General features: G+C 40.5%; 2 protein-coding genes across 2 annotated transcripts in view; one reads left to right on the top strand and one right to left on the bottom strand.

The window, feature by feature from the left end:
• Positions 1 to 23,825, bottom strand: part of LOC100249908 (SUN domain-containing protein 4) — an 85,697-nt gene that overhangs the window by 53,201 nt on the left and 8,671 nt on the right. The window lies entirely within an intron of this gene.
• Positions 9,370 to 10,737, top strand: LOC104877469 (uncharacterized). Its single transcript, XM_010645736.1, has one exon. It carries the CDS (start codon positions 9,370 to 9,372, stop codon positions 10,735 to 10,737), a length of 1,368 nt encoding a protein of 455 aa, XP_010644038.1.

Genomic DNA, 23,825 nt, shown 5'->3' with positions numbered 1-23,825 from the left:
AAAATTGTTTGACCATTTTCCAAAATTAATTTTGATTTCCTGTAATTTTGTTGTGAAAGATAATCTTTAATTTATAAAAATCCTTTAATACTACAATAATTAAGATACTAAATAATTAGAAAAGCTTATAAATTAAATTAAATTAAATAATTGAATGTATAACATTCTGTAACAGTAAGATGACTATTAGATACAAATATTTTTTAGTTTGAATTACTAAAAAGAAATATAAGAAAAAAAATTTCTAAATCAGTATCATGAAAATGAAAAGCAAATGTGAATAAGTATTTGGAAAAAAAAAATGTGAAAGGAAAACAAGAGCTTTAAAATATGATTAAATTTTATTTTCCTTCATATTACATTTATAATTTTTGGCTATGTGCTTCCATCATTTTTATTTAGTGATGGCAACTGAGTTGTGACTTTAAATTTTCAAGTATATTTTGTGATGATATTATTTTATTTTTATAATTCTTATTTTACATTATTGTCATGATTATGCTTTGAGATTAATTCTAATTTGAAAAATTAAAAATATTTTTATATACTGTTGTTATTATGTTTCTAATTTCCTTTTAAAAAATTTATTTGGTGTTAAACTTTTAACAAAATAATAATAGATAAAATAATTAGACTCCTAACGGGTAGAATAAACATGCTATTAGCTTTAACTCATGATTTGTCGAGTAATGATTAAAATTTCAAAGTTGGTATGATGGTTTGGAGGATTCAAACCATAATTATTCAAGTTTTAGTACATCAACGAAAGACCATGTGATGATTGTTCATAGAAACTCTACACTTCATGGATCATGGTTTTATATAAAATTATTAGTGCAGATGGTAGGGTGTTCCTAAAAGGGTTTATGGACTTTAATTTAAAACAAAAAAAAAGAATTAAACCAAAGCAATATTAATTGGTCATTTATTTAAAAAAATATTTAAAATTAGTTGTTAATCAATTTATGACATATTTTAAGAGTCATTTGTTCACCAGTGTGTTAAAATGTAATGAATGGGGATGCATGGGCAGAAGACTCAGGTTCAATGCTTAAAACTCTTACTTTACTAAAAAGAAAAAGTAAGAGTTAGGTTGGTTTTTGTCATCTCTAAAAATTCTAATATCTTTAGTGGGTAGAAATGTAACTTCACAAGAAGGAAACATACTTTGTTGACAAACATGGGTGTCCATTTTCTAGGCTTTTTCCATTATACATTGTTTTATGAGGCATTATGAGATTATTATTTATTTTAACTTACAATTTAAATGAGTTTTATTTTTAATAAGAGGGTTTTTTATGGAATAATTATTTTCTTATAGATGTGATGCAGATTTTTACTCATATTAATATCATTACATCATAAATTATTTTGAAAATAAATAGAAATAAAATGATAGTTTGTTTATGAAGACACTAACACCATAATTATCATAAAATTGGTATTTACAAAAGTCATATAAAATAATTATTCTTTAGAATAAATATCTAAAACTCTTGAGAAAACTTGTTAACATCTTAAAGTCAACAAATCAACACATTAAGGATCATTTTGTCCTTTTAGTGTTTTTGTGGGGTTGCCTTAGTACCAACAAATCAATACTGGTTTGCTTTTATTTTTCTTTGAGTAGGACTGTAGGAGTCAAAGGTCTTCCCATGCTTGTTTTCTACTTTTGCTTTTGGTTTTCTTATTTTCCCACACAATAACAAGGTCTTTAATGATAATTTCCTAGGGGTTTCCCAGCAATAATGCATACAATAATTGATGAAAGCGGAGATTCAAAAGAGTTTTATAGGGAGTGAAATTATACCTTTTTATATTTATATAATATGGAGAGAGAAATCAAGTTTCACTTAGTAATAATATTTTTTTTTATTACAAAAAATCAAGGATATCCTATTACATCTTTTATTACTTTTAATAGTATAAAGTCTATATAATATTTTACACAAATGGTCAACAATCGCAAATTGTTATCCTTTTTAAAAAAATAAATTATACCATCATTTGTTGCGCACTAATTTATAAAGATTGTGTAGACCCCCATTTGGGGCTCACTTTCTGCAGCTAATTTTAGACAGGTGTCACAATCTCAAGGAACCACGTGTCACCCCGTAATTGACCTTCAGTGAATCAGGTAGTGGAGTTGAAGGAGCCATTGAATGGTTGACACCTGTAAAGGGGATTTGAAAAAAAAGCTGCAGACGGTTAAGGGGGGGAGCGTTTCTGTTATAGTAGAAGAGGCCAGCTGCAGGAGAAGGGGGAGCTTTTCGGTGCTGGTCTGGGAGATGTTTTCAGGGGAGAGTTTTCCTTGCCGGTTTTCAAGGATTTTTTGGGAGAGGAGCAAGCCGTTAGAGATATTGGGACGAGGAGGAGATATTTTGAGAGAGAGGTGAGAGGGGATATTGGGTAGAAAGTGAGGTTGCTTTTGAGAGAGGGGGAGAGGAAGAAGGATTCGGGGGAGAGTTTTGGAGTTTGGGCTGAGGTAGAGAGAGATTTTTCTGGGATTCCATTGCTGTTAGAGAGGGTGTGCTTTCTCTGCGTTGGAGAAGGTGCTCTTCAGGGGGATTTCTGGAGCTGGGGGAGGAAGCAAGTTAGAGAAGGGAGAGCTGAAACAGAGGAAAGAAAGGGGACGTTCTCAGGTACGTTTGCTAGACCTCATTTTGATTGCCATTGATGTTTCTTTTGGTTGCTGTGACTGTGTTGTGACATATCCGCTCCCTGTTCTTCATGTGAGGTTTGATTTAAAATGAGAATTCTTCTTTTGATATCCTTTGTGTGTTTGAGTGAGATCCTTTAATCTCATTCCCACATGGTTTAAATCTCGTTTTCATCTGGTTTCTTTTCCCACCTATGCATAAGCCTTGTGGATTCCAATATGAAAGGGAGCTCGGGTCAGTGTTTTCTTTGGTTCAGTTGATACTCTGTTTTTGTGCTTGTTCCTTTGTTGTTCATACTCTGTTCTCGATGGCCATTCATGCCCTCCAAGGAGAAGATTTTTTTGGCTAGCATTGCTTTGATTTCTTTATGGGCACAGTTTCTGAGTTTGGGTAGCAGTTTGTTTCGTTTGTTCGTGGGATTGCTGGGTTATTTTGCTCAAAAAGATTGGTGACGGCCATATCAGGGCATTAGTGTTATCTTTTGACTGTTGGAGGTTCAGGGTACATATTTGGGTCTTAGCAAGAGGCAATGTTGCCTACCCATTAGATATGAGATACTGTCACTTCGAGAACAGGGTTTGGATGTTCAGCTGAGAGTGTTAACAGAGAAGAAGAGGCCTCCTGAGAGTGAGGGGCTTGAGGGAGAGGATAATGACTCTCACTCTTCATTAGGTGATTCAGTGTTGGACACTGCAGGTACAGAGATTGAAAAGACAGAGAAGGAAGCTCCAAAAGAGAAAGCTGGAGCTTCGGATGACCTTGAGTCCAAGGAAGTGGAGATGGATGATTGGCTCTTTGGGTTTACTCAATTGTTCAGAACCCATGTTGGTATTGACCCAGATGTTCACATTGACCCGCATGAGCTTGGGATGGAGCTCTGTTCTGAAGCTCATGAGGAGACAATGACAAGGCTGAAATAACAAAATGTGAGATAACAGAAAAGGAAAGCAGGGAAGGAAAGGAAAATATTATGATGAGTGCCCCTGAATTTGCAGGCAGTCTATCCGAATCCCAGGTTGCTGCAGAGGATGCTATGAATGTGCCCGTGAGGAACTTACCTGAAACTGAAAACAAGGATTTGTATGAAGTTTCAGATCCAAGCAGAGTTGAAATCGATGTAACAGAAACACATTCTTGCCTTTAAAACCAGGATAAAGGTTCTCAAGGACTTGGTATCAGTAAGCATGATGAGGTAAAAGTGCGATGTTTTGGGTGCAGTCTGTGGAGTTGCTGAGCCAAAATCTTGAGGGTGAGGAATTAACACAATGCAGAAAACCTGTCAATGCAGAAGACTAGAGATTTTGAATCTTTTGTTCAATGTTCGACCACTGTTGAAGAGGACCATACTCAAATGCTTGGTGGGGAAGCTTCTGGTATTAGTTCATCAATGAAAGAGCCCATGCTTTCATCTACAGAGATGCTGAATATTTTATTCAGAGTTCAGTTGCTGTTAAAGATGATTGTACCGGATTGCTCGCTGGGGATGCCTCTGGTATTAGTTCGCCAACAAAAGAGCCAAAGCTTTTGTCTGTTGATGCTGAATCTTCTGTTCAAAGGTCAACGACAGCAGTTGAAGATGATCAAACTAAAGTGCTTGGTGGGAATGGTTCTGGTGTTAAGTTAGAGACACTGCAAGTGAAACAATTGAAGTACATAAAATGATGGGAGTGTGCCAAGAGATCATACCTAATCAAGGGGCCACATCCATACCCCGTTTCGTTTCTCTTTTGCCCACCATCTCCAATGTCTTCACTTCATCATGTCTATCAGCTTACCCATTTTTTTTTCCTTACCACCCATTCTCATTTGTATACCCATGTCACCCATCTCCCTACTCATTCTCATCCCCATACTAACCACGTACATGTACTTCTATCCATCCTTTCACCACCTCTCACCGTTCAAACCCACTTTTCCATATTCATACATGTCATCTATTCCTTCTAAACCAATCAGACTCGCTCCATTGTACCCATCATCACGTCTACCTTCTCATACCCATATACCCCTATCATACCCATTAAAATATTCACCACCTTCCATCACAATCCCTATGCCCATGCGACATGAACCACTCTAGGACATAGAAATCTCTCATCAGAAAATCCACCCTGCTTTACATTGGTGATATCTCCAATTAGAAAAGGGCATGGTGCAAGTGAACATCACCCATCACCTTCACACTCGTCACCAGTCTTGCTCCTAAGGTTCAGACCACTTGGCACAACACCCATCATATCGGTAGTAGGCTGAACTGGGGCAGGAACCATACTGCTAAAGACATCAGATTCGGGGTTGAAGTTCGAGGTTTAATACTGCAGTCAAGAATATTTGTGCAAACCTTGCGAAATAGGTTGCAAATACCATTAATAATGTGGCAAGAGATGGTACCACCTATGCTACAGTACTTACCCGAGCAATATTTACTGAAGGGTGCAAATCGGTAGCTGCTGGAATGAATGTTAAGGGATCATTCTTTCAATACCTGAAAATCACAGAAACCGGTTCATGGAAAGAGCAAGCAAAGCTGTCCTCGAACGACGCCGGCGGCTTGCCGCCGGCGACGAAGCGCCTCTGTCATCACCGGAACGCCAAGCAACCACAGCCATGCTACTCAGGATCTCTAGAACTCCATTGCAGCAGGGAACTATCCCGAGTGGAAACTTCTGCAAATGAACCATCAAATTCAAAATCAGTTGACTTTCTCGCGTTTAGAAGAAATAGATGATGCCTTGCTGTTTGACAGATGTTCGCAATAGGAGCTACATGCTATGCGTTAAGTGCGCTTGATTGCTGCCAGGGGATGGTTTGGTCCAGAAAATGCCACGGTGTCAACGTGGATATTCATATGTGGAGAACGGCTTGGAAGACGGCACGAGCAGATCGGTGCATTCTTTTCCACCGCTTTGAATGATGGCAGAGTGTTGTCTCTGGCCAAGCCCGATGCAGGAAAACTGGCATTTGCTACAATTGCTCTATTGATTGCGTCCACATCAAGTATTCTGATTCCGAAGTTTGGTGAAGAACCAAAAGGATGTAAATCATTTGGCAGATACTAAACAAAGCATAGAAAATGCTGCCGAGGAGAGCACAAATGTGAGTAACCTTCTCGTCCATGGAAGCTTGTCCACAGATGAGGATTTCCGACTGAACTGGGCCACTCTTGGTGCTGGTTCTTACATTCTCTGGATGCTGGTGATGGTTCCGACGGGTTAGGCAGTAGCAGCAGTGGGAGCACTTGCTCCAGTTCTACACCGATGACGCTCCAGGCTTGGAGATTACTCTGATGGTGGTTCTCGTGATGAGCCTTTGCTCTATTGACTTCGTCACTACTCTTCATGTCTTCGGTGAAATATATCGCCATAGGATCTGGTGGAGTGGCTTGATCAAGGACCTCTTCAGCGTCTTTTCTAACACTGTGGCATGTCTCAGTGTTTTGGACCTGTTTCTTACCGAGCACTTGGAGGTATTGACTAAGCTTGGCGATTATGGTGAGTACAGTGGCAGTGAACTTGAGGCCACGTGCTCTCACCCACTTTTTCTTCCCGTGATTTTCAATATAATCTTCCTTAATATCATTTTCTTTAATAATTCCTCCAATCGTTTTTTTTTATAATGACAAATTTCCAAATTCTTCATCTTTGTTTTGTTTTCTTAATTGTTTTCTCACATTCATAGTTCTCAAAATAACTTTTTCTTAAATTCTCATTTTCTTAAATAATTTTCCCAATTTCTAAATCCTTTAAATACTTTTAGTTTTTTTTTCAAATTCTCATCCTTAGGGTTTTAGGTACCAAAATCATTTTTTCAATAAAATTTGGTTGCCATTCTCTTTCCGGCAAGCCACTTTTGAATTTTCTTTGTTTTTTAAAATGTTTTAAAATACGCAAGAATCAAATTGTGTAATTCCTAGTTATGGAATTTACAGATTTGGTCCATGCAAAATAAATGGGCTTTGGTGGGGGCCCAACATCAAATAAAATTTCTTTAAAATAAAAATGAATTTTGAGTGGAGCGCCATGCGTGCCTTTGATGATTTTGTACTCGATTTAGTGACATGTGAGATGTGTTTATGCTCTTTATTTTGCGCTAACCCTCTCTCTTGATAGCGCATAGTGGCTCGCTGCTCAGGTACACGCTCATTCATACTCTGGTTAGTTTATATGCATTTTCTGACTCCCGTATGTGCATGTTTTGCTCTGAGTATTCATTGGTTTATTCATCCATTGCCATGCCAGCTTCATCTCATTAGTAGAGACCCGACTTTAGGGACTTAGAGGGGTGCTACGGTCTTTACCGTACCTTCCCGATAAGTAACCTGACCCCCGAACCCGATCCGGTTTTCATAGACCGCCTTTTCCAAAATAAGGAGTCACACTTAGGGTTTTTCTTTCTTATTTTGTTTACCCTTTAAAAATAAAACAAAAATAAGTGGCGACTCCAAGTCATTTTCAAATAATCAATAAAAATCAATTTTTCAAAATAAAAATCGAGTTTCACCATCGAGTGGGAAACGCATTCGAGCCATCGAAATGCGGGGTCCACAAAATGGCGACTCCACTGGGGATCTTTAGAGGGTCAAGCTTGAACTTAGGATGAAGCAAATGTGGCTTTTGATGAGTCGATTAGTGGATACTCACTTCTTGATTGCACATTGAGGGTTCTCGAGTTTTCATTTGGGACATTGACATGATTGATCGTATAGGTCTATTATCTTGATTGGGGATTATGATATAGCCAGTTTTTTCATGCTTCATTGATATATTTGTTTGAGATATTTGACATGCTGATTATGATGATTGATTCCTCTTGATAGAGGATTCTGAGATAGATATTTTCTCTGTGCTTCATTGCCATATTCGTTTGAGATATTGACATGCTGATTGTATTGATTGCCTATCTTATTTCGCTTAGCATAGTGATTCTGATATTTGCCATGACTGTTTTGATCGCCTTGCATGTATAGATTCATTGGTATATATCAATTGATTTGGCACGTTGATTCACTTGCTTGTATATTCTCTCGGTCGTCTTTGAGCATGGTGTTCTTATCACTATTCATCCTGATTGTCATGGCTTGTATGTATACATGAGTGATATATCTTGTACTCTGCCTGATCGCATGTCGCATGATTGCCCTTCTTCTGCTTGATTGCATGTCGCTTGTCCGTGTGGGCCGCACATCTATCCCCTTACCTCCAACTCTCTTGGTTTCGGTCACTCCTTTCATCTCGGTTCTCACTATTGCAAGTGTGAGACCTTCTGTGTGTTTGCTCTCTGACCGAGCTAGAGATTAGGAGTAGGGTCTAGCGACGGGCTATATCGATGCACGGGAGCATTCTGGAGGAGAGCGACACTTTGATGTCGATTGGAGTCCGATCATTGAAGACTTGTATAGCCCGGAGCTAGGTTTCATGGATATTTGTGTAGCCAGTGTGTTTCCTCTTCTGTTTTAGCTTCCTAGGGTTTTCGGATGCACCCACACCATTCACTGTGCACTCTAGTCGACCATTGAGCGTTGAGAGTTTGAGAGATTTCACCATAGGAAGCCCCCTGGGATGCGAGGTAGTGCATGTGTGGAGGTGATGACCACCTTGCATGGAAGCGCCCCGTCTCTTCAGAGGCGTGCAGAGGGTTGCGTACCGCCGGAGGGTATGATCGCTTCTGCTAGGGACCTTTAAAATCCACCCATATCCATTTAGAACCACCTTGACCTCATAGGTTGAGCCGTAGATCCTTCGATTAGGACTCCCTCCCTACACGTGGGTGCATCTGAGAGCTTTCAGAGCCTCTGTGGTTACACTTCGGATTTGACATTCCCTCTTTTTAGTCTCCAGTTGAGAATGCTCGGAGATCGGTATGAGTTTGAGTACGGTTGGGTCACCTTTCGTCTTGTCGCCTTAGTTTGTGTTTTTCATTTGATGAGTTTAGCATGTTTTCTCCTTAGGGCTTTCGTTCTCATTTCTTGGCTCGGCACACCCCTTCACTTTGTTGTCACTCACTCGATACTTTGGGATATGTTCATTGATCATCTTTTTACACTGTATACCTATCATGGGCTCAGTACCATATTCTTTGTTTGATCCTTGGTTCGATTTTCGACTCGATGCTCATATTTTCATTACAGAAAGGTGAAAGACATTTTCATATTCACACATTTTTCGAGAGATTCGCCTTGATCACCTTATCATTTTGTCTCTTATGGAGCTCGAGTTGAAGGTTGAATCAAGGATATTTTTGGTCTAGACTGAGTATTGATCTCGTGATAGTGTTGTTCTTCACACCCCATTTACTTTCTTCACACCTCGATCATTTTTTGGATCATCGATAGAAATTCTTTAGTCATATTTGTAGTCGTCTCACACTGGACACTCATGTGACTCTAGAGATTCTATTGTATATCCAAATTTTGATTGTCACCATATGATTGTGTATCGCACCCTGTCATGTATTGAGTTGTGTTGTATCATGCATTGGTCATTGTTCGTTACATCCCGTGTCATTGCATGAGTCGTGTTTGAGTCATTTTGTTTGGTTCTTTTGTAGGGGTCTGTTTGTAGTCCTAGTCTTGGTTCAGTGCCCTGGGTTGAGTGGGAGGTTGATTCGTATTGCTGAGTTGCTATAGACGGATTTACAGTCAGTTTTGATCGGTTAGCTTATCGCTTCTATGGTTTCGATTCAGGGGGCATTGACCAGTTTGAGTTAGAGGATGGATTGTCAGCCGAGTAGGCATGTAGTGCTCGAGGACATGCCATCTGATTTAGTGACACCACCTGTTCTACCTGTTCAGATGCCAGCTACACAGACGTTGCCTACTGTTTCACATGATCATGCTGTTGTCATTCCACCCATGGTCACACCAGTTACCGTTATTGAGGATCCTCATTCTCGCATGGACAGACTCGAGCAGAGGATTAGACGGATGAGAGATCCTGATGAGATGATTTCATGGGATGACCCTGGCGATGTGCCAGTGGCCACTTTGCCAGTCGGTTTCAGGATGCCTGATATAGACAGATATACGGGTGTTGGATGTCCTCGTATTCATCTCAGACTTTATAGCACAGTTATGAGGGCCCTTGGTCTAGATGAGGCACAGTTGCTCACTTTGTTCCCATTGTCATTGAGCGGCGCGACACAGAGATGGTACGCTTCATTAGAGTCATCTTGTCGGAGAACTTGGGAGGACTTAGCACAGGAGTTTCTGAGACAGTATTCCTTCAGCGGTGATACGAGTGTTACACGTAGAGAGCTTGAGTTTCTTAGACAGGGATCAGATGAGTCTGTTTCTTCTTTTCTCTCCCGCTGGAGGGAGAAGGCTGCAGAGATGATTGAGCGACCTATCGAGAGAGATCAGATGAGCATGTTTTTGAGGAGTTTGCACCCTAGGTTTGCTCGGCATCTGACAGGAGTCCCATTCCAGAATTTCAGATCATTGGTTCAGGCTTTGCTCGATGTAGACGATGGCCTATCTAGAGGATTATGGTCAGATATTATTCCTTCTTCAGATACTGAGAGGGAGGGAGTTGGTGGATCATCTGAGAGCTATGGAGACGTATGTTCTGCGGACTTTCAGCATCGACGACCTGGTTATCATTCCTATGCGAGATCATTGCAGATACTCAGGAGTGATTTCCCACCTTTACAACATCGTCATCCTCATCCAGTTCAGTTGTACCCTTCTACGCATCCTCATGCTGTCATGGTGCGACCTTCATTTCAGTTTCAGCGTCCACAGACTGGCATCCCACGGCATGAGCAGTCTCGTCCCCATCGGCGACATCAGAGGACTTATTCTGATTTGGGGATGCCTTTGGATAGAGCTTTTGAGCGACTCAGATCTACTGGTGTTTTAGTACCATTGGCCCCTAGGCCACTCCCGAGTACCTTGCCTCCGCGTTTTCATGCTCATGAGTTCTGTGCATTTCACCAGATGGCGGGCCACCGTACTGATTATTGTGCTTCTCTGCGTCACACCATACAGGATCTTATTGACAGTGGAGCAGTTAGCTTTCCCATATCGACTACAGACACTGATCTTGGTCCAGATATGTCTACTGATTCCTTTCCAGCTTAGTCCACACATGCAGTTCCTCCTCCTTCGGGCTTATACCATCATATTTTGGACACCTAGGGCACTGATATTCACCAGACACTTTGGTATTGCATATCTTGTTGGTGTGTTTTGGGACTACATTGTTAGTTGGTCGTTTGAGTTTTTGTTCTCTTTTATTTTGTATTTGAGTCTTGTTTTATAGTTAGTGTTTTGAGTTCGCACCTTGTGCTTCGAGAGTAGACCCTTATTGTCTTATTATTTTGCATGATGTACTCTCATTTCACTTAGTGATATTGTTGTTTTCTTGGGTATGTGTTTCTGTCTTCTTTTTATTATTATCATTGTTTCGTGTCATGCATTTTATGTGTTGTTATCTTGTGTAGCATCTTGTGTTGCTTTGTTTTGTCTCTTGCATGTGTTTGTTTTAGAGTCTTGGACAGTTTTAGTGTCGTGACTGGTCCCCGAGCAGATATTGATGGTATGATGGTTATGATATAGAGCACATTGAGATTAGACTTCTTCAGTTGAGGTTCACCATGTCGGACGAGATCGCACCCATTACTCTTACTACTCTTTACGAGATGATGGTGGGTTTGACACGGAGGGTTGAGAGGATTGAGCTCATTTTGTCAGGGCATCCGTCATCATCGAGAGGAGCTCCAGGAGCAGCGATGCCTTCATTGCCACACATGGCTTCATCGACACTTGTTACTTTGGGTGCCTCACATCCACGACCTCGCCCACTCCAGCAGCATTCCTCATCCATTTCATTGGCTACGTTGGCGCGACCTCCATCCCAACTTCGGGGCCCTCCGGTCGTTACAGTTCCTCAGGAGCGATTTCGCCCCCATCGACGATGTCGGAGACACTTTTCAGATTTGAGCGCACCCCTGAGCAGAGTTTTTGAGACGTTCCAGGCCATGGGATTTTTGGCTCCTCTGGCTCCTAGGGCACTTCCAGATCCTATGCCCCCACAGTTTCGTCTTGATTTATATTGTGCGTACCACCAGTCAGTAGGACATCACACTGATCGTTGCACTGCTCTACGACATGCCATACAGGACATTGTTGATTCTGGGACGTTTGGGCATCCTCAGTCTGATATGTCTCTTATTTCTACCCCAGCTCAGGCCATGCATGCAGACGCCCCTTCACCAGCAGTCCCTGATCTTATTGATTTGGGCGATTGACTCATGATTGGCTTACCTTGGTGTGGTGGCACTTAGATTTTGTTCATTCTGTGGCCAGAGATGTGATGACAGGACCAGTCACTGTTTTTGTTTTTGTTTGTTTAGTCTTGTTTTGTTTTTGACTTTTAGAGACTATAACTCGATTCTTGAGTATTGTCTTTGTTGTCTTTCTTTTACATGATGTACTCATCGGATTATCCCATTGGATGCATTTTCCTTTATGGACATGTGTTTGTGTTTTGTGATAGGATGTGTTGTATTTTTTTACTTGAGGCATCTTTTCACTTGCATATTGTGGTCTCGAGGCTTGACCTATCATGGGGGATATTGAGCCCATTAGCCTAGGATCAGAGATTTGACTTAGGGAGCTCGAGATTGTGACACATCTTCTTATGATCAGAGCAGTACCTTGCTCACTTCCCGCACTTTGACTTTGCTTTGACCTACATCCATCCATTGTGAGCTTTGCACAGCATCACCCTTTGAGACCATTATATGACCTTTCCATCCTCGGCTTTTCTAGTTTTGCACATCCCCTCTCTGATCCGACCAGGTAGAGTGTGAGGAGTTTGAGCCCAGGGTTGATCTTGCATGGCGAGGGATATCTTATGATCTTTGGGTGGTTTACGATATGTGGATTGGTCGATTGCTTGATGGGACTGTTACTTATTTTGCCATGAGTATAGAGATTGATATTGTATGATGAGAGTTGGCTTGTGATAGGCACTCGTGCCTGATGAGATCACCGTTCACTTTGCTTTGAGAGGATCATCTTTGAGATTATTATAGAGCATTTGGAGTACGATTTGATGCATGATTCTAGAGGTTTGACATGGTTATATCATATGGACATCGATCTTTAGTATTGATCAGTTGAGGACTTGATAGCACGATGTTTGAGACCGTGGTCGCAGGATGGGTGGCCTTCATTTCGGTTAGCTCACACCTTATTACCTTTATTGACATATAGACCATTGCTAGCCCTTTGAGCCTCGCATGAGCATCATAGCCTTTTATTTCTTATAGCCTTGCTCACCTTCTACACCGGGATAGGGGCCCTTCAGTGTATGCATGCATTGTTTAGGAGTTTCATGAGCCTTGGACCGAGGGGCACATCTTTCTCATTATCTTTTCCTATCATTGCGTCATTGCATTTCGTCACATCTCGTTGGTTCTTCATCCTCTTCTTTATTATATCTATCGTTTGTTCCGCTTCATCTTCTCCCACCCCGAGTGGTGATCATCCTCAGTTCATTACATGGAGGGTGGTCATGTCATTTTCCACTATCTATCCTACGGACGTTGATCCAGGGATCCTTGGCTTGGGAGGGTCACATCATTAGAGAGAGTTTGTGATATATTGATATTTGAGGGCATGTTTATTCATTTTTTATCCCGTCTTTGGGTCTTTCTTGGTTTGCTTTAGAGCATGTATATTTGTATATATGTAAAAAAAAAAAAAAAAAAAAAAAAAAAAAAAAAAAAAAAAAAATTGAAAAAAAAAAAAAAATGAAAAGAACAAAAAAAAAAAGAAAAGAAAAAGAAAAGAGGCACATGTGTGTATTATTCTCTATCATTGAGTATGTGTATATTAGTGTTCGAGGGGTCGCTTTGTTGGATATGTCTATTGATGGGAGTTCGTATGTGAGCTCCTCGGGACCTTTCATTCTTCGTATTCATTTTGTTGTATGTTTTGAGAGTGAGATGAGTGGCCTTCTCTTAGGAGCTCTGGGTCATTGTCCATTCCATCATTGTGTTCGTTATTGACGTGACCTCCTTTCATATTTGATTTGAGCAGATCATCACTTGTTCTCGTATTCTATGCTTCATCATCATCCTCGTTTTCACTTCAGTTTCATCATTTTCATTCCACTCCTTATTCCATTCTTACAGTGACCTCATTTTCGTGTTTGATACCCTCTTCGCACCATCATTATACATCTCGTCATGAGTTCGATTTTTCTTCATTGCATCATCATTGTTACCATGTTCACAGTAGGCATCTTCGGGTCCATGGCTCACGATATTTTCTATACATGTTGCATTTTATACATGAGGGCATGGGTTTTGATCATTGGGTATTTGAGCCTAGTTTTCCTTCATTTCTATCACCCTATCACCCTAGCCTACGTTATGTCCCGTGTCTTAAGATCACCCTGAGGCCATGACATCACACATTATGTTTGATAGCTCTTATGTGAGCGATACTTGAGATTGATTCGAGAGCATTCTGATTGTGACAGACCGGGAGTTATGGTATGACCTTACACTGGGGCATAGCCATCTCAGAGAGTTTTATTATCGGATGATCATTGTGTTGAGGCATACTCTTCTCAGTCGATGACAGATTTTTGAGTCATGTCCATTCCTCGGAGGATATCAGATGTCCTTTTTTCACATTGGAGCATGAGACATGATCAGTACATTTCACCTGGTGTACTTTACACAGGGGCATACCCCCTTTCGGTCCATGATGGTTTTTAGGCATAGTTGTTCCTTGGAGGCGATTAGATTCATTTCACATTGGAGTACGAGATATGATTGGGTGATTTCTTTGATGTGATCACAGGAGCATGACCCTCTCATCATTGTTGACATATTTTCGAGATGATTGGATCAGGACACGGGCACTTATGAGAGCATGCAGTAGAGTTTAGTCATTCCAGGGTTTGCCCTATACTGGGGCATAACCCTTTCATCGGAGGTTGATCTCAGAGACACCAGTTCACATCGAGACATGCTCTTTCTTTAGAGGAGATCAGATATTCTCTTCATATTACCACGATGACTTTGAGGAGCAGAGATTCATTTCGATCAGATGATGTATGATTGGTTGTACTCTTCTCATGGATGTTTGTTTTGGAGATGCTTACACTGGGGCATAGCCCATTCGTCTTGATGATGATTTTGTGATATGACAGTTTATGCCAGACGCTTACTTTCCAGATGATCATTTTGCATTGAGAGCTTACCCATTCTGAGACGATGCATTCACACTGGGGCATAGCCACCTTGCCGATTTTGACATTGAGATTCCACTTCCTGTTTATGATTGCTGCTTTCGATGGATCATAGAGTCATTGACATCCTGGGCTCAATCTTCTCAGCGTACCTAGTTTGATTTGGATATTCACTTTCCTTTGTTACACACCTATACATCCTACATTGGACTCTGTTATACCTGCGCTCATCTTATCAGAGCCTTACATCTTTTGAGCCCACAGATTCCATCGTCTTGCATGACCTTACCCATTCTCTTGATCAGAGGAAGATATGGGCTAGTCTTGAGCTTTCTGGTTGAGTTTTCACATGCCTTTGGACATTAGGTTCAACATCTTCCATGATGGTAGGACCTATTAGATTGTTGATGCACTTGTGATGATGTACTCATATTGATAGTTGACATGTCATGTTTTGATTTGCTTGCATTTCAGTCTTAGAGTCTCGGTCAGCATTTGTTTGGGGCCATTATTTTAGTTTTGCTTCGTCAGCATAGTTTCGGTGGTGTTTGGACTCGTTTTAGCGTTTGTTCATTGAGGCTACGTATATCATTTCCATTGCATCATCATTGAGCATATCCCAGAGTGTCTTGTATGGTGAGATTCCGTGTCTTATGTTAGCTACTATCCTACACTGGGGCATACCCCCATCCTTGAGTTCATCGAATATTTTGCAGATTCTCTCACTACTCGATCTACTTTTTGATCTTCATGGGTCATCACACTGGGGCATACCCTCCATCCTTGAGTTCATCGGATATTTTGCAGATTCTCTCACTACTCGATCTACCTTTTGATCTTCATGGGTCATCACACTGGGGCATACCCTCCATCCTTGAGTTCATCAGACTTTTTTGCAGATTTTCTCATGACTCGGTCTATTTCATGATCTTTGCGAGTCGTCATGCAGGGGCATACCCCCTTTAGCGCTTTTCTACTGGGGCATACCCCCTCCCGTTGGGTTTGTCATGTCTCGTGCTGATTTCATGATTGTCAGACGCATTTGTCGATCTTTGCGAGTTATCACTTAGGGCATCCCCCTACTGTCATCTTGTCTAGGACATCCCCCTTTTGTCATCTTGTCTAGGGCATCCCCCTATTGTCATTTTGTTTAGGACATCCCCCTACCATTAGTTTGTCTAGGGCATCCCCCTTCATTCAGTTATCACCACCATAGATCAGACATCTATGGGCCTTTCAGATTTTCACCACCATAGATTTTCATCTTTGGGCATTTCAGATTCACCATCATGGATTTTCATCCATGAGCCTTTATTTCAGATTCACCACCATAGATCTTCATCTATGGGCATTTCAGGTTTATCACCACCATGGATTTTCATCCCTGGGCTTTTGAGATTATATCACCACCATGGATTTTCATCCTTGGGCATTTCGAGATTATCACCACCATGGATTTTCATCCTTGGGCTTTTGAGATTATCACCACCATGGATTTTCATCCTTGGGCATTTCGAGATTATCACCACCATGGATTTTCATCCTTGGGCTTTTGAGATTATATCACCACCATAGATCTTCATCTATGGGCATTTTAGGTTTATCACCACCATAGATTTTCATCTATGGGCATTTCAGGTTTATCACCACCATAGATTTTCATCTATGGGCATTTCAGTTATTTCACCACCATGGATTTTCATCCTTGGGCTTTCGAGATTTTCACCACCATAGATTGGCATCTATGGGCATTTTTATTGTATCACCACCGTAGGTCTTCACCTATGGGCCTTCTAGTTTAGTGTTTAGGGTTAGTTTTTTTGGTTTGGCTTGCAGAGCTTTATTTTCTTATTTTCTAGTTTAGTGTTTAGAGTTAGCTTTTTTTGGTTTGGCTTGCAGAGCTTTATTTTCTTATTTTCTAGTTTAGCGTTTAGAGTCAGTCTTGTCATGCAGAGTCACAGCTCCTAGCATTCCTATTCACTGGCATTGCGCATCTTACCTTCATGGATTTGCACTTATTCTCACTCTCCTCACCTCGTTACCTTGTGCTTATCGCCTATTCATCTCGTAGTCCACATAGGGCAGTCTCCTTTAGACGCATTCTTGTTCGTGCTCCAGGGTGGTTCGACCGTTACTCACCTTTGACATCGATCTTCGGGTCACTTTTGGAGACGTTTTAGAGGGAGTTTGGATCCTTAGTGTGGCTTCAGAGGTATTTTGAGACACCCATCTTTCTCTTTTAGGATTAGAGCCTTTGTGTTTGTCTTTTGGCCTGAGTGAGTTCACATCTCACTAGTGTCCCTATGGGGGTCTCCTTCGTTCTTCGGTAGAGTTCACTTCATTCCACTCACTATTCACACTTACCTTTCACTTCAGTGTTCATATTCTTTACACTCGTGAATTCTACCGAAGAGGGGCATATTTGTAGACCCCCATTTGGGGCTCACTTTCTGCAGCTAATTTTAGACAGGTGTCACAATCTCAAGGAACCACGTGTCACCCCGTAATTGACCTTCAGTGAATCAGGTAGTGGAGTTGAAGGAGCCATTGAATGGTTGACACCTGTAAAGGGGATTTGAAAAAAAAGCTGCAGACGGTTAAGGGGGGGAGCGTTTCTGTTATAGTAGAAGAGGCCAGCTGCAGGAGAAGGGGGAGCTTTTCGGTGCTGGTCTGGGAGATGTTTTCAGGGGAGAGTTTTCCTTGCCGGTTTTCAAGGATTTTTTGGGAGAGGAGCAAGCCGTTAGAGATATTGGGACGAGGAGGAGATATTTTGAGAGAGAGGTGAGAGGGGATATTGGGTAGAAAGTGAGGTTGCTTTTGAGAGAGGGGGAGAGGAAGAAGGATTCGGGGGAGAGTTTTGGAGTTTGGGCTGAGGTAGAGAGAGATTTTTCTGGGATTCCATTGCTGTTAGAGAGGGTGTGCTTTCTCTGCGTTGGAGAAGGTGCTCTTCAGGGGGATTTCTGGAGCTGGGGGAGGAAGCAAGTTAGAGAAGGGAGAGCTGAAACAGAGGAAAGAAAGGGGACGTTCTCAGGTACGTTTGCTAGACCTCATTTTGATTGCCATTGATGTTTCTTTTGGTTGCTGTGACTGTGTTGTGACATATCCGCTCCCTGTTCTTCATGTGAGGTTTGATTTAAAATGAGAATTCTTCTTTTGATATCCTTTGTGTGTTTGAGTGAGATCCTTTAATCTCATTCCCACATGGTTTAAATCTCGTTTTCATCTGGTTTCTTTTCCCACCTATGCATAAGCCTTGTGGATTCCAATATGAAAGGGAGCTCGGGTCAGTGTTTTCTTTGGTTCAGTTGATACTCTGTTTTTGTGCTTGTTCCTTTGTTGTTCATACTCTGTTCTCGATGGCCATTCATGCCCTCCAAGGAGAAGATTTTTTTGGCTAGCATTGCTTTGATTTCTTTATGGGCACAGTTTCTGAGTTTGGGTAGCAGTTTGTTTCGTTTGTTCGTGGGATTGCTGGGTTATTTTGCTCAAAAAGATTGGTGACGGCCATATCAGGGCATTAGTGTTATCTTTTGACTGTTGGAGGTTCAGGGTACATATTTGGGTCTTAGCAAGAGGCAATGTTGCCTACCCATTAGATATGAGATACTGTCACTTCGAGAACAGGGTTTGGATGTTCAGCTGAGAGTGTTAACAGAGAAGAAGAGGCCTCCTGAGAGTGAGGGGCTTGAGGGAGAGGATAATGACTCTCACTCTTCATTAGGTGATTCAGTGTTGGACACTGCAGGTACAGAGATTGAAAAGACAGAGAAGGAAGCTCCAAAAGAGAAAGCTGGAGCTTCGGATGACCTTGAGTCCAAGGAAGTGGAGATGGATGATTGGCTCTTTGGGTTTACTCAATTGTTCAGAACCCATGTTGGTATTGACCCAGATGTTCACATTGACCCGCATGAGCTTGGGATGGAGCTCTGTTCTGAAGCTCATGAGGAGACAATGACAAGGCTGAAATAACAAAATGTGAGATAACAGAAAAGGAAAGCAGGGAAGGAAAGGAAAATATTATGATGAGTGCCCCTGAATTTGCAGGCAGTCTATCCGAATCCCAGGTTGCTGCAGAGGATGCTATGAATGTGCCCGTGAGGAACTTACCTGAAACTGAAAACAAGGATTTGTATGAAGTTTCAGATCCAAGCAGAGTTGAAATCGATGTAACAGAAACACATTCTTGCCTTTAAAACCAGGATAAAGGTTCTCAAGGACTTGGTATCAGTAAGCATGATGAGGTAAAAGTGCGATGTTTTGGGTGCAGTCTGTGGAGTTGCTGAGCCAAAATCTTGAGGGTGAGGAATTAACACAATGCAGAAAACCTGTCAATGCAGAAGACTAGAGATTTTGAATCTTTTGTTCAATGTTCGACCACTGTTGAAGAGGACCATACTCAAATGCTTGGTGGGGAAGCTTCTGGTATTAGTTCATCAATGAAAGAGCCCATGCTTTCATCTACAGAGATGCTGAATATTTTATTCAGAGTTCAGTTGCTGTTAAAGATGATTGTACCGGATTGCTCGCTGGGGATGCCTCTGGTATTAGTTCGCCAACAAAAGAGCCAAAGCTTTTGTCTGTTGATGCTGAATCTTCTGTTCAAAGGTCAACGACAGCAGTTGAAGATGATCAAACTAAAGTGCTTGGTGGGAATGGTTCTGGTGTTAAGTTAGAGACACTGCAAGTGAAACAATTGAAGTACATAAAATGATGGGAGTGTGCCAAGAGATCATACCTAATCAAGGGGCCACATCCATACCCCGTTTCGTTTCTCTTTTGCCCACCATCTCCAATGTCTTCACTTCATCATGTCTATCAGCTTACCCATTTTTTTTTCCTTACCACCCATTCTCATTTGTATACCCATGTCACCCATCTCCCTACTCATTCTCATCCCCATACTAACCACGTACATGTACTTCTATCCATCCTTTCACCACCTCTCACCGTTCAAACCCACTTTTCCATATTCATACATGTCATCTATTCCTTCTAAACCAATCAGACTCGCTCCATTGTACCCATCATCACGTCTACCTTCTCATACCCATATACCCCTATCATACCCATTAAAATATTCACCACCTTCCATCACAATCCCTATGCCCATGCGACATGAACCACTCTAGGACATAGAAATCTCTCATCAGAAAATCCACCCTGCTTTACATTGGTGATATCTCCAATTAGAAAAGGGCATGGTGCAAGTGAACATCACCCATCACCTTCACACTCGTCACCAGTCTTGCTCCTAAGGTTCAGACCACTTGGCACAACACCCATCATATCGGTAGTAGGCTGAACTGGGGCAGGAACCATACTGCTAAAGACATCAGATTCGGGGTTGAAGTTCGAGGTTTAATACTGCAGTCAAGAATATTTGTGCAAACCTTGCGAAATAGGTTGCAAATACCATTAATAATGTGGCAAGAGATGGTACCACCTATGCTACAGTACTTACCCGAGCAATATTTACTGAAGGGTGCAAATCGGTAGCTGCTGGAATGAATGTTAAGGGATCATTCTTTCAATACCTGAAAATCACAGAAACCGGTTCATGGAAAGAGCAAGCAAAGCTGTCCTCGAACGACGCCGGCGGCTTGCCGCCGGCGACGAAGCGCCTCTGTCATCACCGGAACGCCAAGCAACCACAGCCATGCTACTCAGGATCTCTAGAACTCCATTGCAGCAGGGAACTATCCCGAGTGGAAACTTCTGCAAATGAACCATCAAATTCAAAATCAGTTGACTTTCTCGCGTTTAGAAGAAATAGATGATGCCTTGCTGTTTGACAGATGTTCGCAATAGGAGCTACATGCTATGCGTTAAGTGCGCTTGATTGCTGCCAGGGGATGGTTTGGTCCAGAAAATGCCACGGTGTCAACGTGGATATTCATATGTGGAGAACGGCTTGGAAGACGGCACGAGCAGATCGGTGCATTCTTTTCCACCGCTTTGAATGATGGCAGAGTGTTGTCTCTGGCCAAGCCCGATGCAGGAAAACTGGCATTTGCTACAATTGCTCTATTGATTGCGTCCACATCAAGTATTCTGATTCCGAAGTTTGGTGAAGAACCAAAAGGATGTAAATCATTTGGCAGATACTAAACAAAGCATAGAAAATGCTGCCGAGGAGAGCACAAATGTGAGTAACCTTCTCGTCCATGGAAGCTTGTCCACAGATGAGGATTTCCGACTGAACTGGGCCACTCTTGGTGCTGGTTCTTACATTCTCTGGATGCTGGTGATGGTTCCGACGGGTTAGGCAGTAGCAGCAGTGGGAGCACTTGCTCCAGTTCTACACCGATGACGCTCCAGGCTTGGAGATTACTCTGATGGTGGTTCTCGTGATGAGCCTTTGCTCTATTGACTTCGTCACTACTCTTCATGTCTTCGGTGAAATATATCGCCATAGGATCTGGTGGAGTGGCTTGATCAAGGACCTCTTCAGCGTCTTTTCTAACACTGTGGCATGTCTCAGTGTTTTGGACCTGTTTCTTACCGAGCACTTGGAGGTATTGACTAAGCTTGGCGATTATGGTGAGTACAGTGGCAGTGAACTTGAGGCCACGTGCTCTCACCCACTTTTTCTTCCCGTGATTTTCAATATAATCTTCCTTAATATCATTTTCTTTAATAATTCCTCCAATCGTTTTTTTTTATAATGACAAATTTCCAAATTCTTCATCTTTGTTTTGTTTTCTTAATTGTTTTCTCACATTCATAGTTCTCAAAATAACTTTTTCTTAAATTCTCATTTTCTTAAATAATTTTCCCAATTTCTAAATCCTTTAAATACTTTTAGTTTTTTTTTCAAATTCTCATCCTTAGGGTTTTAGGTACCAAAATCATTTTTTCAATAAAATTTGGTTGCCATTCTCTTTCCGGCAAGCCACTTTTGAATTTTCTTTGTTTTTTAAAATGTTTTAAAATACGCAAGAATCAAATTGTGTAATTCCTAGTTATGGAATTTACAGATTTGGTCCATGCAAAATAAATGGGCTTTGGTGGGGGCCCAACATCAAATAAAATTTCTTTAAAATAAAAATGAATTTTGAGTGGAGCGCCATGCGTGCCTTTGATGATTTTGTACTCGATTTAGTGACATGTGAGATGTGTTTATGCTCTTTATTTTGCGCTAACCCTCTCTCTTGATAGCGCATAGTGGCTCGCTGCTCAGGTACACGCTCATTCATACTCTGGTTAGTTTATATGCATTTTCTGACTCCCGTATGTGCATGTTTTGCTCTGAGTATTCATTGGTTTATTCATCCATTGCCATGCCAGCTTCATCTCATTAGTAGAGACCCGACTTTAGGGACTTAGAGGGGTGCTACGGTCTTTACCGTACCTTCCCGATAAGTAACCTGACCCCCGAACCCGATCCGGTTTTCATAGACCGCCTTTTCCAAAATAAGGAGTCACACTTAGGGTTTTTCTTTCTTATTTTGTTTACCCTTTAAAAATAAAACAAAAATAAGTGGCGACTCCAAGTCATTTTCAAATAATCAATAAAAATCAATTTTTCAAAATAAAAATCGAGTTTCACCATCGAGTGGGAAACGCATTCGAGCCATCGAAATGCGGGGTCCACAGATTGATATTAGTCTAAACAAATTTGTCATCCTATCATCTTCAAAATTTAACAAGATTGATAATTAAATTGGTGCTAAAATTATTAAATGAAAACATTTATTTTTTTTCATTTTTTATGAAATAAAATAAGAAAAGCATTTTTATTACAATTTCTTCTAATCCTATGAACCGATTAGTATATGTGGTGCATTGCTTTAGATAACATGAATTTAAAGAGAATATTTTAAAAAATAAAAATAAATAAATCTTACTCTTTCATGTGATGATTGTTCGTAGAATCCCTACACTTCATGGACCACAGTTTCATAGAAAATTAATTGTAAAGATGGTAGGGTGTTCCTAAAAGCGGCTATGGACTTTAATTTAACAAAAATTAATTCATATTATTAAATTTTGTAAGTCATCCAAGTAGCTCCAGACATATTGACTGAGGTAAAAATTTTAAAAAAAATTAAAATTAGTTGTTAATCATTTTATGATATAGTTTAAGAGCAATTGGTTCACTAATGCTAATGAATGGGGATGTGCATGGCTAGAAGACTCAAGACAAGACTTAAACCCTTTGTTTGGTAAAAAGAAAAGTGAGAGGTAGGTTGGTTTTTTGTCATCTCTAAAAATTCCAATAGCTTTAGTAGGTAGAAAATGTGACTTCACAAGAAGGAAAGATACTTTGTTGACAAACATTGGTGGCCATTTTCTAGGCTTTTTCCCTTGTACATTGTTTTATGAGGCATTGTGAGATTATTGTTTATTTTAACTTACAATTTAGATAAGTTTCATCTTTAATAAGAGAGTTTTTTATGAAATAATTATTTTCTTGTAGATGTGATACACATTTTTACTCATATTAATATTATTATATCATAAATTATTTTGAAAAAAAAAAAGAAATAAAATGATAGTTTGTTTAGTTTCTTATGTGGTAAGATGAAGTCATTAATATCATAATTTTCATAAAATTGATGTTTACAAAAGTAATATAAAATTAATTATTTTTTAGAATAAATATTTAAAACTTATGGGAAGACCCATTAGCATCTTAAAGTCAACAAGTCAACAAATCAAAGATCATTTTGTCCTTGTAGTAGTGTTTTTGTGGGGTTGGCTTTAGTACCGACATATCAATACTTGCTTTGCTTTTACTTTTGTGAGCGGGAGTCGAGGTCTTTCCATGGTTGTTTTCTACTTCTTGCTTTTGGTTTTCTCATTTTCCCACTCAATAACAAGGTCTTTAATGACAATTTTCTAGGAGTTTCCAATTTTATTTTTTTTCATATATATGTTCTCAAAATTCAGAAGAAAATACATAGAGTAATTTCTTATTGATGTTTACCATCAACATTATCTTTTTCTTTTTAATTTT

This window comes from Vitis vinifera, chromosome 18, assembly GCF_030704535.1.
Source record: "Vitis vinifera cultivar Pinot Noir 40024 chromosome 18, ASM3070453v1".
NCBI classification, from domain to species: Eukaryota; Viridiplantae; Streptophyta; class Magnoliopsida; order Vitales; family Vitaceae; genus Vitis; species Vitis vinifera.
Note: the sequence above shows the minus strand (reverse complement) of the source record. Positions and strands in the feature narration are given on the sequence as shown.

Bases quoted from the DNA above. Each gene is read 5' to 3' on its own strand.
- LOC104877469 (XM_010645736.1), top strand. From the start codon at position 9,370: ATGGATTGTCAGCCGAGTAGGCATGTAGTGCTCGAGGACATGCCATCT.